Source organism: Hakea prostrata, chromosome 8 (genome assembly GCF_041222555.1).
Source record: "Hakea prostrata isolate BN-2017 chromosome 8, UWA_Hpros_2, whole genome shotgun sequence".
NCBI classification, from domain to species: Eukaryota; Viridiplantae; Streptophyta; class Magnoliopsida; order Proteales; family Proteaceae; genus Hakea; species Hakea prostrata.
The window spans coordinates 4,749,608-4,764,196 of record NC_142607.1 but is presented as its reverse complement, the minus strand read 5'-3'; the positions used below and the strand labels follow the sequence as shown (position 1 = coordinate 4,764,196).

General features: G+C 39.2%; 1 protein-coding gene and 1 pseudogene across 3 annotated transcripts; one reads left to right on the top strand and one right to left on the bottom strand.

Annotated features, from left to right (window-relative positions):
- Positions 1–444: 444 nt before the first annotated feature.
- LOC149006431 (Leucine-rich repeat protein kinase family protein) lies at positions 445–7,562 on the top strand. Of its 2 annotated transcripts, XM_089164770.1 has the most exons (15): positions 445–529; positions 792–1,329; positions 1,771–2,282; positions 2,906–3,038; positions 3,508–3,579; positions 3,766–3,834; positions 3,934–4,005; positions 4,180–4,248; positions 4,834–5,012; positions 5,106–5,365; positions 6,283–6,409; positions 6,508–6,573; positions 6,659–6,845; positions 6,919–7,051; positions 7,239–7,562. In XM_089164770.1, exons 1-15 carry the CDS (start codon positions 460–462, stop codon positions 7,560–7,562), a joined length of 2,811 nt encoding a protein of 936 aa, XP_089020896.1. In that variant the 5' UTR covers positions 445–459. The 2 variants fall into 2 exon arrangements, with proteins under 2 accessions (XP_089020896.1, XP_089020895.1); XM_089164769.1 differs by having other exon boundaries at positions 4,834–5,365.
- Positions 7,563–11,100: 3,538 nt separating this feature from the next.
- On the bottom strand, positions 11,101–14,079 carry LOC149006430 (E3 ubiquitin-protein ligase AIRP2-like; annotated as a pseudogene). The gene is made up of 5 exons (XR_016174966.1): positions 13,751–14,079; positions 12,926–13,085; positions 12,710–12,776; positions 12,312–12,546; positions 11,101–12,216 (listed from the first exon to the last, which is right to left on the bottom strand). The product of XR_016174966.1 is annotated as an E3 ubiquitin-protein ligase AIRP2-like (transcript).
- Positions 14,080–14,589: the final 510 nt, after the last annotated feature.

Sequence of the window (14,589 nt, the reverse complement as noted above, 5' to 3'; positions counted from 1 at the left end):
ATGAATTCCCTCCCCCTTCTCCAGGGATGGATGCTCTGCAACTGTTGCAAATTTATGCCAGTGCGGTCCTCTTCTTGTTACATATTTCTTGCTTTCTTTCCCAAGTGTCCAGCAATAAAAAAACAAATCAAATTTATTCGAATCTAACTTTTCCAAGTTTACTAGCCTTGGCCCCTTGTTGGTGAAGGGGCATGTCTCACATATATTCTCATTCCAAGTCCTGGCAAAGGTAAGTTTGAAAAAAGATACTTGAAAAAAACTTTTCCTGTGACAGCATAATCCAAGATGAAAAGATATACAATTACTACAAATCACCCAACTCATTCATCACAGAAAGTGAAGGGACTAGTGCAGAAAAGATGGCTAGCGTTTTAGAACCACAACAAATTCCTGTAAATTCTGTCTAGATGATAGACACTAACAAAATATCAGAGGGCTGGTTTCCATTTCTCATCTCCAATGGCTGTCTCATTACATTTTTTGATTTTATTCCTACACCTAATACCTTCTGTTATTTGCCAAGTAAAAGGTATGTTCTCTCACTGAAACTCAAAACATTACCAAACAGGTATACACACAAATTGGAGGATTACACTTCTTGATTTTAGTGTGTCCTAGAGAAGAAAGGAATCAAATTTTTTGTTTAATTAAAAACTTTGTTTTCCAGAATGATTAACACAACCAGCTATCACTTTTTATGAAAACATGAATGGGAAATCTTCCTTCTGAAACTGATACAGAGGCTCCCGAATTTGTGAGAATCTAAGCTTTGTATATGAACTTATTTGCAGAGTTTGTCAGCATAGACTGTGGAGGCACAAGTAATTACACTGACCCAAGTACAGGACTAGCATGGGTTTCAGATTCTGGATTCATTACTAATGGTAAGGCAGTTGACATCAAGAATTCTAATGGAGACAGTCCACAGTATCAAAGGAGGAGAGACTTTCCTGCCGACGGAAACAAGTACTGCTACGCTTTGAGAACCACAGAGAGAAGGCGATATCTTGTCCGAGCAACTTTTCAGTATGGAAACTCTGTATCTGGAGATCCATATCCTAAATTTCAGCTCTATTTGGATGCTACTATGTGGTCCACGATAACAGTATTAGATGCTTCAAGAGTATATGTTGAGGAAATGATCATCAGGGCAACATCCACTTCCATTGCTGTATGTCTGTGCTGTGCTTCAACAGGGTCTCCTTTCATATCTACTCTTGAATTGCGCCCCTTGAACCTTTCACTGTATGCCACAGATTATGAGGATAGTTTCTACCTAGCAGTTGCAGCCAGAGTAAATTTTGGTGCTCTGAGTAGCGACCCAATTAGGTATGTGCTGCATTCAAAAAAATTATCTATGAATTAGAGAACAACTTATATGCATTATGCAAACAAGACTCTGCAAAAGAATTTCATGGCACCATTATTGAAGGACGCTGTAGACAACAAGGATATCATGTTATTCATCATCACAAGATCAAATTTCACATTTCATAACAGGGAATACAGATCTGCTTTTTTATCCGAGTTCAAAGCTGTGACACCATGCTATGCTCCAATTTTCTCACAGAAATCTAAAACAATCCCCCAAAACCGTTATTCTAGAGACCACTGGTTCACAGGAGACATCCAACAATGAGCTACATAAACAGAGGATCCAGTTCATCCTTGTTATTGCATTTCATAAGAGAAAAAAGATAGATATATATTTCATTATTTGATTTACAGTTACCAGGGTAGTGGTACCAAGATTGTTTTCTTTTCTAACAGGTACCCAGATGACCCATATGACCGGATATGGGAATCAGATCTACACAAAAGGCCAAACTTTCTTGTTGGAATAGCTCCTGGAACAGAAAGTATCAGCACCTCCAAGAACATAAATACAGGATCACGGGAATACCCACCTGTTAGAGTAATGCAAACTGCAGTTGTTGGCATGCAAGGCAGGCTCAGCTACAGGTTAAACCTGGACGGTTTCCCAGCTAATGCTCGAGCTTATGCATACTTTGCTGAGATTGAAGATTTGGGTACAAATGAGACTCGCAAGTTCACAATGCAACAACCTCAGGTACCTGGCTACAACAATGTGATAGTAAATATTGCTGAAAATGCCAATGGCAGCTACACTCTATATGAGCCCAGTTACATGAATGTATCTCTGGATTTTGTACTATCATTCTCATTCGTAAAGACCAGGGATTCTATCCGTGGACCACTTCTAAATGCGATTGAGATCAGCAAGTACGTACAGATTATCCCTAAGACAGATGGTAATGATGGTAAGCCAATTTGATTTCCTTGACATTAACCCTAATGTTATTCAACATTGCTTTAAATGGGGTTTGATCTGGGTGCACCACAAAGCCTTCCCAATCCTAGGGCCAAAAACCAACTGGCCTTGCTACCTTCTGATGTCCTATCATTCTTGCCTTGTTTTAAGCCTTTTGACAAGAATTGTAGGCATATCTACCCTGCAAGGATATTAATCAAAATTCTCTTCAAACATCACTTGCAAAACCCTATACATAGTTCAAACCATGTTTGATGACAACAACCCATTTGGAGGAACCATGCCAGCTCAAATATATTGGAACCTCCATTTGCCATTTGTTCACTGATATCAGAAAGGGTGACCCAAACATTCAAGCACCATCTCTTACGCTTCACTGCCTCCAAAGGAATCCTCATTGATCATTTCACCCCCATCTCTTTTCAGATGGCCATCCCCAAGATTGATCCCTTTACCTCCATCTGTTTTCACAGGGACAGTTTGATCCATTAGATTGGGGAGGAAGTGGAGGCTCCCCATTTACTGTTATGGAAAATATTTCTTTTGTTGCTTCTCCAGGAAATCAGAACTCTCTCTGTAAGCTGATGAGTGATATTGTTGTCAATTTTGAAGCGATGATTCTGTATGCTTTCCGCTCTCTGTCCCCTGGAAGTGAATGGATTCATGAAGAAGGTGATCCCTGTCTTCCAACTCAATGGAAATGGATAACCTGCAGCTCCAGCACTCCGCCAAGAATTACAAAACTGTATACCTCCTAACCTTGTATTTGAGTTATGAAAACTCTTATCAATGTCGTTCATCCTCATAACTGCATGTAGAAACCCAAGGTTCAAGTGTAGAACACAATCAAATTACGGACAATAGGCTCATCTTTTGAAAGTTTGATTAGCAGACAAGCAGACAGAATCAGCCCTTGGTTGTTCATGCCCGAGATCTACTAAATGGAACCCAATAAATGGAGGTTCCTTCTCTCCTTACCTCTATGAAACTCATAACAGAAGATTAAATTGCTAGGCTGTGGCCACAATTGGATGTTTTGTAATCATGGCATCATGCTTGCACAGTTACAGATTTACTTAATGCATTTGTCATTTTATTTATTTGCATCATATTGTCAAATTTTCCTCTAATTGAGACATTGCATTGTATATGAAAGAGGAAAGTGTTTTTGGTCGTTGATTTCTAACTTGTTGGATTCAATTGACATTTGACAGTGCACTATCTAAGAAATATTTGAAGGGTAAGATCCCAGATAAGCTTAACCATTTGGAGGGTTTAACAGAGTTGTAAGTGAAGTTTTCCCTACATGAATCTTTCTTGGTCACCCCTTCTCTCTCTCTCTCTCTCTCTCTCTCTCTCTCTCTCTCTCTCTCTCCTACCCTTCCCCCCACCCCCTTTTTTATCCTTCTTAATTCTGAATCAACTGACTTCATATCCAGTTTTAGTTCTCTGACTTCTATTTTGATTCTTAGGTGGCTGGACGGCAACTCCCTAACTGGATCAATCCCTGACATAAGTAATCTTCTAAATCTGACAATTGTGTAAGTTTTCCAATTTCTTTTTGACATTTCAGAAGTGCAACATTGCTGTTGGTCCTGTTAGACATTATTTCATCCCTCTTCTACTTGGTAAACATGCAGGCATCTAGAGAACAACAGGCTGACTGGTTCAATACCTTCTTACCTTGGAGATATGCCAAGCTTACGAGAACTGTATGTGGTAAACCAGAAAAATATTTTCATCATAGTAAAACTACCAAGGTTAAGGAGTAATTTTGCTTTGTCTGGCTTTCAATAACTTTGTTTTATATTCTTCTAGCCATCCAACAGTTTTCATAGTCCACCTCATACCAGACAGTCACTAACCATCAAATACTTATGTGGCAGATATGTCCAGAATAACTCTTTGAGTGGGGAAATACCTCCAGCACTGTTCACTGGAAATTTAATATTCAAGTAAGTATGCATACATCAGGTTTAGAAGGACATTTGGTTTCAGCCTCCCAGTGTTATATACCAGAAGTTACTTTACCATGCAGCAAGTCAATTTGTAAAAGATCAGATTTTAAAGTAGTAACTCCGAAGAAAATAGTTTATAATGGCACATGCAATTGATTTTACAAGGATAATACTAAATTAATCCAATTTTTTGGCATGTAAAACAAATAATAATATTTATCCGGTCATCTAGTTATCCAATTTATAGAATATCTCTTCAATATCTTACAAAATAAGAAATGGAAGCAAAATTCTTAAATATTTACAAAAACTGAATCAAATATCACTCCAGATATGCCAACCAACATATGAAGCTTCTATTCTGAAAAATATCTGTCAACATTTAGCAGACAAAAGGAGAATGTTATCCTTGAACAATAAATATGAAATATAATTTCAAAACTAGGACCCCACAAGACACAAAAAGATCAGTATCAGATGGAGGAACTATCATAGTATAAACAAGAACTTCTCAAACACTATTCTTTCTGTTATCATAGTTGTCTATCAATATTTAAATACGGGACGGACTTCTACCTGCAGATATGATGGGAATCCTGAACTCATTCAAGGGGGAAAAGGAAAGCACAAGAAGAATTTTAAGCTGATACTTGGAATTTTGGTTGGAGTATTTGTGGTACTTGTAGTTTTCATTTTAGGGAGCTTACTACTGTTATGTAATCTTTGGAAAATGCCAGCTCAGGAGAAAAGTAATGATAAATGTAAGTACCTTCACCACTTTCCTGACTTCTTTCTTTTAAGGTTGTGCTCCGCAATTGCATCTTCTTCTCCTTCATTTTTTGTGTGTATTTTAGGTAATTCTTTACGCACAATATCCAAGCCTTCGACTTCCTATTCTCTTGTACATGGTGGGTCATTGATGGTTGAAGGTCCAGATGTGGCATGCTACATCACACTTTCCGATCTGGAAGAAGCTACTCACAACTTTTCCAGAAAAATTGGGAAAGGAAGCTTTGGACCTGTCTATTATGGAAAGATGAAAGATGGAAAAGAAGTGGCAGTCAAGATATTGGCTGATGCATCCAGCCATGGAGACCAACAATTTATCAATGAGGTAGGCCCATATTAGGCTTTTTTCTTTTTTTGAAGATGGCACTGTTCTTGGAATCTAGGGATGTCAAAAATGAACAATACCCATCCTACGCTTATACCCTCACATTGCAAAAACATGTTATTTGAATAATAACCCATTGAACCTGCACATAGATGATTGGAATTTCTTCACAAACTGAGCATCAGTTCATCTTCTAAGAGTGGTAATCTGTAGGAAATCTTAAACCCCATGGTCAAGCTCTGTTTGAAAATTAAGTAGTGATATATAAGCAGACAACCATAATATGGCTAGCATACCTGAAGAACCCAGGACAGTGCAAAATCAGTCTCCACCATAGATAGTAAGTGACAACAATTGAAATACATTCAGTTAACCCTGCAAGCTTTCTTTAACATGGTCAACCAAGTGGTCCTTTTGAATTGGACAAGTATTGATTAGTGCTGTAACAAATATTGTTTAGACCATATAATAATATAATCTTCCTAAAAAAGAAGTTTGTGACTTATCCTTTTTGTGACACAACGTAGAAAATTTGAAATCTGCTGATTGATTTGTAAATTATGTGATTATAATTTCAACATAAGCAGTCAACCCTGCTAGAAATGAAGTGCAGTACCTCAGATGGCTAAAACTTTGGTCAGATTTGATAATAATATGCTGTATGGCAGGTGCCACAAATTACTGTATTATCTAATTTTGAAGCTATGCTTCTACTATAGTAATAAGTCTGCAATTTGGCAAGTGCTATCAAAATTATAGAGCACAAGGACAGAGAATCAAAGAGTCATTGTCTGTATGCAACATGGAAATACTTTAATAGATGAATAGATATTATTATTTCTATAAACTTTGAGTTACCGTCCAACTAACAGGTTAAGGAACTCATTGTTGATTCAAATGTCGAAATAAAATTTTAGGTTGCTCTCTTGTCAAGAATTCATCATAAAAACCTGGTTCCTTTGGTTGGATACTGCGAGGAAGCCAAGCAACGCATTCTAGTTTATGAGTACATGCACAATGGATCTCTACAGGACTATATACATGGTATGACCTTCTAAACTATAATAGCTACAACTCTTGTTTTTGCTATCACAACTGTATACAAAATTCTATCAAAATCCATAACATAATCTTCTGATCAGATTCTGTTGACCAGAAGTGCTTGGACTGGCTCTCACGTCTTTCTATTGCAGAAGATGCGGCTAAAGGTTTCTTACGATACCTCACCATTTATACAACAATTAGTTTTGATATTTATGACAGTCCAGCATTTTATGGTGTAATTATAATTAGGCCTTGAATACTTGCATACTGGGTGCAATCCAAGCATCATCCACCGTGATGTCAAGACAAGCAATATTCTTCTTGACCTCAATATGAGAGCAAAGGTGTCAGATTTTGGGCTTTCAAGGCAAGCTGATGATAATCTCACCCATGTGTCAAGTGTTGCGTGTGGCACAGTTGGCTACCTTGATCCTGAGTAAGCATAACTAACATTTGCTATATAAGAAATTGTCATTATCATCTGGCTTAACATGTAATTCCTCTGGCAGGTACTATGCTAATCAACAGTTGACTGAAAAGAGTGATGTTTACAGTTTTGGGGTTGTTCTTTTGGAACTGGTCTCAGGAAGAAAACCTATCTCAGTAGAAGAGTACGGTGCTGAATGGCATATCATTCACTGGGTACGTTTCTTCCCAATCTTTGAGGAACTCACAGGCACTGATTCTTTGAAATTTTTACTAGAACAGCATATTTAGTAGGAGATACAAATGTAGTCCAACAACATTCATCCAAATAAAAAACAATGTTCACCCTTGGCAAGGGATTGAAATCATTAAAAACAATCAACTGAAATTCATTGTTTTGCAGGCAAGGTCATTGATTCGTAAAGGGGATGTGATGAGTATCCTAGATCCTTCCTTGGCAAGCAACATTAAAATAGAGTCACTTTGGAGAATAGCTGAAGTTGCAATCCTCAGCGTCGAGCCACATGGAAGTTGCAGGCCAAGGATGCAGGATATTGTTTTGGCTATTCAAGATGCAATTAAAATTGAAAAAGGAAGAGAGAGAAATTACACAAGATGCTCACGCTCTCGGACAAGGCAATCTCCACAAATAAGTTTACCCTCAGACTCTCTAGAAACTGATAGCTATGACTTCTCAGGTGGTTGCATTGTCCCATCTGCAAGATAACTGTATAGTTGAATACCTTGATATGTATTTCATACCAAATTCAGCATTATTGTAGCTTTCTGTTTGTTGAGGGGAGGGGGGTTGTTTATGGATTGACTAAAGGGATACAGTGATGTGAGAAATTTGTCTAACGTTGAAAGAGGCACAGACATTGATCTCATATAAACCATAGGTTTTCATTGACAATTAGAATAATGCTGTAAAAGGTAATAGAAACACTGTTTCTTAGCCTTAACAACAGATACCAACTTACACAAAACAGTTTGATGGTGTGCAAAATGAAAAACCATCATTGAATTCTTCCAAGAAAGCTGATTTGATAAAACTTAACGAAATGAAAGGAATAGAATCTGTTATAACTTACAATTATAATCTCATTCAGAGATTCAACATCAGATTAAATGTTGAGAAGAAGATCGCACTTAACTGTGCTTTATTAACGGCAGGGTGTCATTGATATATTTTATCCCAAAAGGGGGTCTGACTGATAAATTGAATAACTCAAGGACTGCATTATTTTTTAGGGGTAACTCAGGGAGGCGCCACCACGAAAATTTTCCATAAAAAATGGCGGAAGGATTGCGTGTAGCGCTGGTCTAGGCAGGGAGGATTTTGTAAAACAGAGAATGGAATTAGAAAATCAATCACTTGCCCGCAGGGTGGCGGCTACTTTTTCCCTCACGTTACTTAAGTCTAACTAAGCCACACTATTCTATCTTATTTGCACAGTAACTTCTCACTCAAGTCCTAGATAGAATGAGGTTTACTGTATCTTAGTACAAATCCATTCTTCTGGTCATCAGAAATTTTGCTGAACACAGGATGGCTCCTGCTTTTGACTCCTACCCACCAAATTATTATTTTTTTTAAAGAAAGAAAGAAAACTATAAATAATTATTAAACAACTAAAAGCAAAACCTGACCACACAAGGAAGAAATACTGGGGACCTACAATACCCAACTCATGGGCATCACATTTCAGTCCTCGAGGACTAACCTTCTCTGTCGCTGCTTTCAAAAAGTCAATCTAGGCCAAGTAGAAATTTCCTTTTTCCTTTTGGCCCAAGATAACAACCATAAACTAGATAAGGCCTAGAGTCAACATAAGACAGTTCAGAAGACCATGCTTCTATACTACATATATATGCCAAATCCATTACTTTCTTTTGCTTGAAAAGAGAGTCTTTCAGAAGCAGCCTAAATTTACTAGATCTTCATAAATTCAAACATTATAGTGAAAACATTATGCCAGGTTTGACTTAAGTCACAAAAACACACCTATATTAACAGAGTTAAGGTGGTCTGTCATTGTTACAAATGCACCCAATACCATTCTTCCCTGCCTGTGCAGTAACCATTTGACCAGTTCCATAAACCAAGTTTTAGATCATTTTTTTTGGGTGAATTAATAATATATTAAACAACAAGAGAAAAACCAACGAAACAAGAGAAGATACAAAGGGGGATGAATGAGGGGGGGGGGGGGGGACCAATCAAGAAGAGGATCGGATAGAAGAGGAGATTCCCCATGATCTAACAATAAGCCTAGTCCTTGGGGAATCAGCCATAGGGGGATGGGGGAGAGACGAGAGCCTGGAAGAAACATCAAAGTAGATGGCCTTCCAAATCAAGCCTAGGGGCGAGATTTGGAGGTCCATCTCCTAAGGTTGCGCTCCCACCATAAGTGGTGGATGATAGCTCCAAAGACAAGCTTACCTAGTTGGTCGCATATAGAGGAACCCGAACATATTCTCAAGATCCATTTCCAATCATTAGCAAACCCTCGAGGACGCCTCGACCAAGGCCAAATGGAAGAAAGGGCTAAGGACTAAAGGGAACGGTGGTAAGGGCAAGAAAAGAAAAGTTGGTTTAAATTCTCTAAATCAATCCCACAGAAGATGCAAGTAGGGTTAACGAAGATGTGACGGCTAATGAGGAAGGAGTGGGTGGGGAGAGCCAAATTAAGAGCTCTCCAAATGGTAAGGGAATGGCGAGGGATATGGCCTTTGAACCAAACTAAAGGGGCCAAGGGACATGAGGGGAGGGGGAACGGATGAGGTTCCAAGCAGAAGAGGTGGTGAAGGATTTGGTGGGGGAAGGAAGCCATATGGTGATATTTGAAGTAGAGGGCGAAAGGGAAGGGAGGGAATCCCAGAAATGCATGAGGTTTGGGTGGGGAGCGGGGGACCAAAAACCATTGGTGTTGAAAGAGGACAAAAGGGCGTCTCGAGGAATGTGGGTTTCATAGACCGAGCAGGGACCAAGAAGAAAGTATAAGATGCCCATCGGATGCCACAGGTTAAGCCAGAATGAAGTGGAGGATCCAGAAGATATCTGGGCAAAGGTAGCAAACTAGGACAGAGAAGAAGGAGTTTTCTTCAGATCCAGGATGGGTTGGAGGGGGTGGAGGTTATCCAAAAGGAGTCCGATTTGAGAAGGTAAGAGTAGACCCAAGATACCCAAATGGAGTGTTGCTTAGAAGCAATTTTCCAAATGAGTTTCAAGAGGCAGACAATATTAACATCCTGGATGTGGCAGATGTCGGACCAGCTGATAGGATGGAGGAATCGGGAGGATTCTTGGTTTTTATAGAGGAAGGTACAGAAGAGAGATTCCATGGATCGGATGGAAGATTTAGAGAGGGAGAAAATTCCACACCAATAGAGATAGGAGGATTGGACGACTGATCGAATAAGCACTAATCTACCGGCATAGGAGAGAAGTTTTCCTTTCCAGAGTTGGAGCTTTTTCCTGATGTGGTTTAGCATCGGAGAACAGTGGTTGCGAGTGAACCTACCATGGATGAGGGGGTGCCCTAGCTAGATAGGAAACAGGGAAGGAGCCAGGCTTGAAGCCAAAGAGATGAAGGAGAGAGGAGCGAATGGGTTCAGAGACTCCCGTGAGAAAGATAGTGGATTTCTCAAGGTTGACTCTAAGACCAGAGAGGGACTCAAAAGTTGAGAGGGAGGCAAGGATAGAGGAGAAAGAAGAGTGGTTAGTCTTGGAGGAAATCATGAGATCATCAGCAAAGGCAAGATGGGTAAGCTTAAGGGCTTTGCATTTAAGGATGGGGGAAATAAGAAGCTGATCAGTTTTGGCTTGGAGGAGAGGGGAGAGGACTTCAGAGCCAGAGAGAAGAGGTAGGGGGAGAGAGGGCACCCTTGGCGAATCCCCACCTTGGAGGGAAAGTAGCTGGCAAGGCCACAAGGGAGCCATTGGTGATGATAGAGAAAAGAGGAGTGGAGATGCAGATTTCAATCCAGTGGACAAAAGGGGGGGGGGACCCATGGCTGGAAGGACCTCCCTGATGAAGTCCCAATGGATAGAATCAAAGGCTTTATAAAGGTCAACTTTAAGAAGGGCCGCAGGGGAGTGGGGGGCACGATCAAAGCCTCTAACTATCTCCCCACAGAGGAGAATGTTATCCAAGATACTACAGCCAGAGATGAAAGCGGATTGTTTTTCACTAACCAGCGAGGACATGATCGGCTTGATCCGGTTAGCGAGGATTTTGGAAATGAATTTTTAAAGGAGATTACAAAGGAAGATGGGGCGAAAATCAAAAAGGGAGGAAGCTCCAGTCTTTTTGGGAATGAGGCAAATGAAGGTTTGATTGATGGACGAGAGTTGGGACGGGTTCAAGAAAAAACTACGAATGGACCGAATCAGATCCTCCTCAATGAACAAAACAAAAGTTTTAGATCATCTTATTCATCCGGGAAAAACAAAAGGTTTTTTATACCATCTCAACAATCAATAGAAAATCACATCTCTAAAGACCATTACTTGATATCATGTCAACAATTGTTTCCATACCATCAGGCTGATGTTTGTCACTTTATCATTTCGCGTATATCCAATATTATGCTGCTGACAGCATGCTGAACAACAATTGTATTTGGCATTTGGAATGCAGGCATAAAGAAGCAAATTCATGACAGTAGAAATCAAGTAGATGAACATATTAGGTGCTTCCATTAACTATCTTATTATGAAAGTTTATCAACATACAACATATAGGGATATCATAGTTTGTAGAATCTTTTCATACAAGTAGAAGTGTAGCTTATTAGGATCATCAGTGCAATTCAGGTTCCCAAAAGCTAAGAATGAATGCAAAGTAAACAAGTACAGTGAATGAGTAGCATGCAATGTACTGCAGCGGGTAAAGATGCCACCCATCCTTAAGAGGCACCTGAGGTAGTTCTTCGATATGCTGTAGCGAGTAAAGCATCAACTAGTTCCAGATTTAGGAAATAGGTATCCTAGCCATCAGTTAATTATACACAACTAGCAGAACAGAACTCTGATAGTCTCTGTTCTCACATTCTGTTATTCCTTTCAGCACGACTATGGAAGACAATTCATGTATCTCCACACCCGATTATATGTACAAGTGGTGGTTGGATTTATATACCCATATGTCATCCTCCTTTCATAGGTCAGATCATTTAATCATATACAAACTTACAAAGAAAAGGGACTCAGGCATTACAAGTGGCAGGTTGTCAACACAGAGATAGAAACATTTCAGGCTCTCTTTTGCAACACAGCGTCTACCACATCACTGTTGCTAGTAAGAACCCACATATCATTTGAGTTAACTCTTTTTAAGCTGCCTCGGCAAAAAGTGCAGGACTGAGATCGCAGGTTCATGTTAATTTTAGCATTGTATATATATAGATATGGTGTGAACTACTTGATGAGAAATATCATAAGAGGGTAACTGAATATGGGTTCAGTAGTTACCAGTCAAGAAAGCAGCTGATGCACATGGAGTGACCAAAGTTGGGCAGACCACCTTGTTGCAAGCTTCCGTACAAGTTCCACATTCATCCCTCCTGTTCTGGATCCTTGTTGGAAACCTTCCAACACTCTTCCACACTCTTCCTTCCTGAATTTTGAGGACATTCACCTTTCTCATTCTTTTCCGCCAGATCAGGTAATTCACCTTCAAGTTGTGGAAGAGCAGGGTACATGACAGCTACAAGATCGTTTGAAGAAAAAACTGTTTCCCTTTTAGAGAAGGAAAATAGAGAATCGCATGAAGGATGTGAAACAGAGAAACTTGGGATAGATAATTTCGTTTTGGAGTTTTCCATGGGGTGGGGGGGTGGGGGGAAGGAACTAGAAGCAACAATACAGACCATAGAAATCCTTGATAGTGGCTTTACTTTCCTGGGAAGATGTGCTCTTGATTCCATCTAAATATACCTATACATTTTAAAAGGACAACTTTGTTTCATCACTTGAAAGGGAAAGAATATCCAAAATAATTGAAGCTCATATTATTACTTGCAATCCCTCTTGATTCTTTCAAATAAAATTGAGACCACAAAAAGACAAGGTGGATACCAACTGACCTTGTAAATGATTATGTGGAGAAGGCCTAAATAGCTTGGCAGGGTTGTAAAACTGCAATCCATACATTCAATTAGGAAGACAAAGAAGGGTGCAAATGGGCTATAAGTAAACCTCATCTGAAGATATTCCCCACTACAATCCCAAGGGAGACCCACAGCTCTACAAATGCAAAAACCAGAACCACAATATAAGTTATTCAGCAACTAAACCAAAATCCAACTCAATATGTAGACCAGGTACAATAAGATGAAAACTCCTCCTTCCAACCCAAAAAAAAGGGTTGAGCTAGAGAGGTGTTTAGCTTTGCTAACCTGACAACCCAGATGAAAATTCCAATTAAAGAGGAGAGGAAAGATGGGAAGTAGAGCCTAGGGAAGTAAAATTGGGTTTTCTCTGAAGAAGCAATATTGGGTTAACGGTTCTGTTAGATTTGGAAGAGAAGAGAGTTTCAGGCGGACAATTCTCTTTTCACGTTTTTATTGGAGAAGGGTTTCCTGTGTGTAACTTCATAGAGCAATTCAAACGAAACGACGAGACAAAGACGAAATGCTTAATAACAGCCTCGCAAGACTTTCCTGTCTAAAATCACTTCCAACCGTCATCCGAGGGAAGGAAATCTTCTGCAAACCAAACATGAGAAACCCAAATGCAAGTCCAACACCAATTTCATTTCGTTCAAAACCACCATAATCGACATACACACAACATAATAAACGCACACTTTTCACGGCTCAATAGAAAATACTAAACTTTTCAAAATATTTAACGACAGAATGGTGGCAGAAGCCAAAAGAAGAAAAGGGAAAAGTGTAAAAAGTACTTACAGGCTATTGGCATGTTCTATATCAGCTTCTAAGCTTTGATGGATTCTTTGTAAGAAGACCTACTGGGCTGCTTCTGCCACATTTCCTCCTGCATTTTTATCTTGTGTTTTTTAGCAAGTTAGAGACTAGAGATAGTATTAGTAGAAGAACAAGAAGAAAAAGAAGAAGAATCAAAAGCAAAGACATTTTAACTGAAAATGGCGGGCGAAAAAAGATGGCTTTTTGGGGAGCTTTCTGTTTCTGAGAGAAATTTGGTTGGGGAAGGTGAGAACAGGTTGAGGAGACCTTTTTTACAAGGAGATTGGAAATTTGGAAGTGAGAGAGAGAGAGAGGAGTTTATTTAGGACTGAAACTTTTCTGCACTTTAGAAAAGAAAGGGATTTTAAAAAAAAAAAAAAAAAAAAAAAGAAAGGGATCCCATTCCTTCCTTTCTTGAGTTCTTCCCTTGATTTTTTTGTTCCATTAATATATAATTCTCATCGCTCCTCCCTTGCTACTCATTAGGCACTAGATAATTCTCTGAGGAACAGTAATCATGAATCTCTGAGCTTTAAATTCTGTATATGATACTGTATTCCATTTTAATCTTAGGAATTAATGATACGTGTTCACCTAAAAATGTTAGTAAATGGAAGCAGTTATGTATTAATATTATATGCTTTCTATCATTATTATCAACCCTAGTTTCCACAAAACTGAGAAGCCCATCAGGTCCCCTACCCCGACCGTCCATCAGGATAATGGCCTGTAAGATGTACCCAAATTCTACCCAAAAAAAAAATGTACCCAAACATCTTGGATTGGGTCAGTTTCATCATGGATTTAAAAACTGGAGGAGG

Excerpts from the sequence above, each read along its gene's own strand:
- LOC149006431 (XM_089164769.1), top strand. The coding sequence starts at position 460 with ATGGCTGTCTCATTACATTTTTTGATTTTATTCCTACACCTAATACCT. Across the intron at positions 6,574-6,658 it reads TGCAGAAGATGCGGCTAAAG|GCCTTGAATACTTGCATACT; the intron begins GTTTCTTACGAT and ends AATTATAATTAG. Across the intron at positions 7,052-7,238 it reads AATGGCATATCATTCACTGG|GCAAGGTCATTGATTCGTAA; the intron begins GTACGTTTCTTC and ends ATTGTTTTGCAG.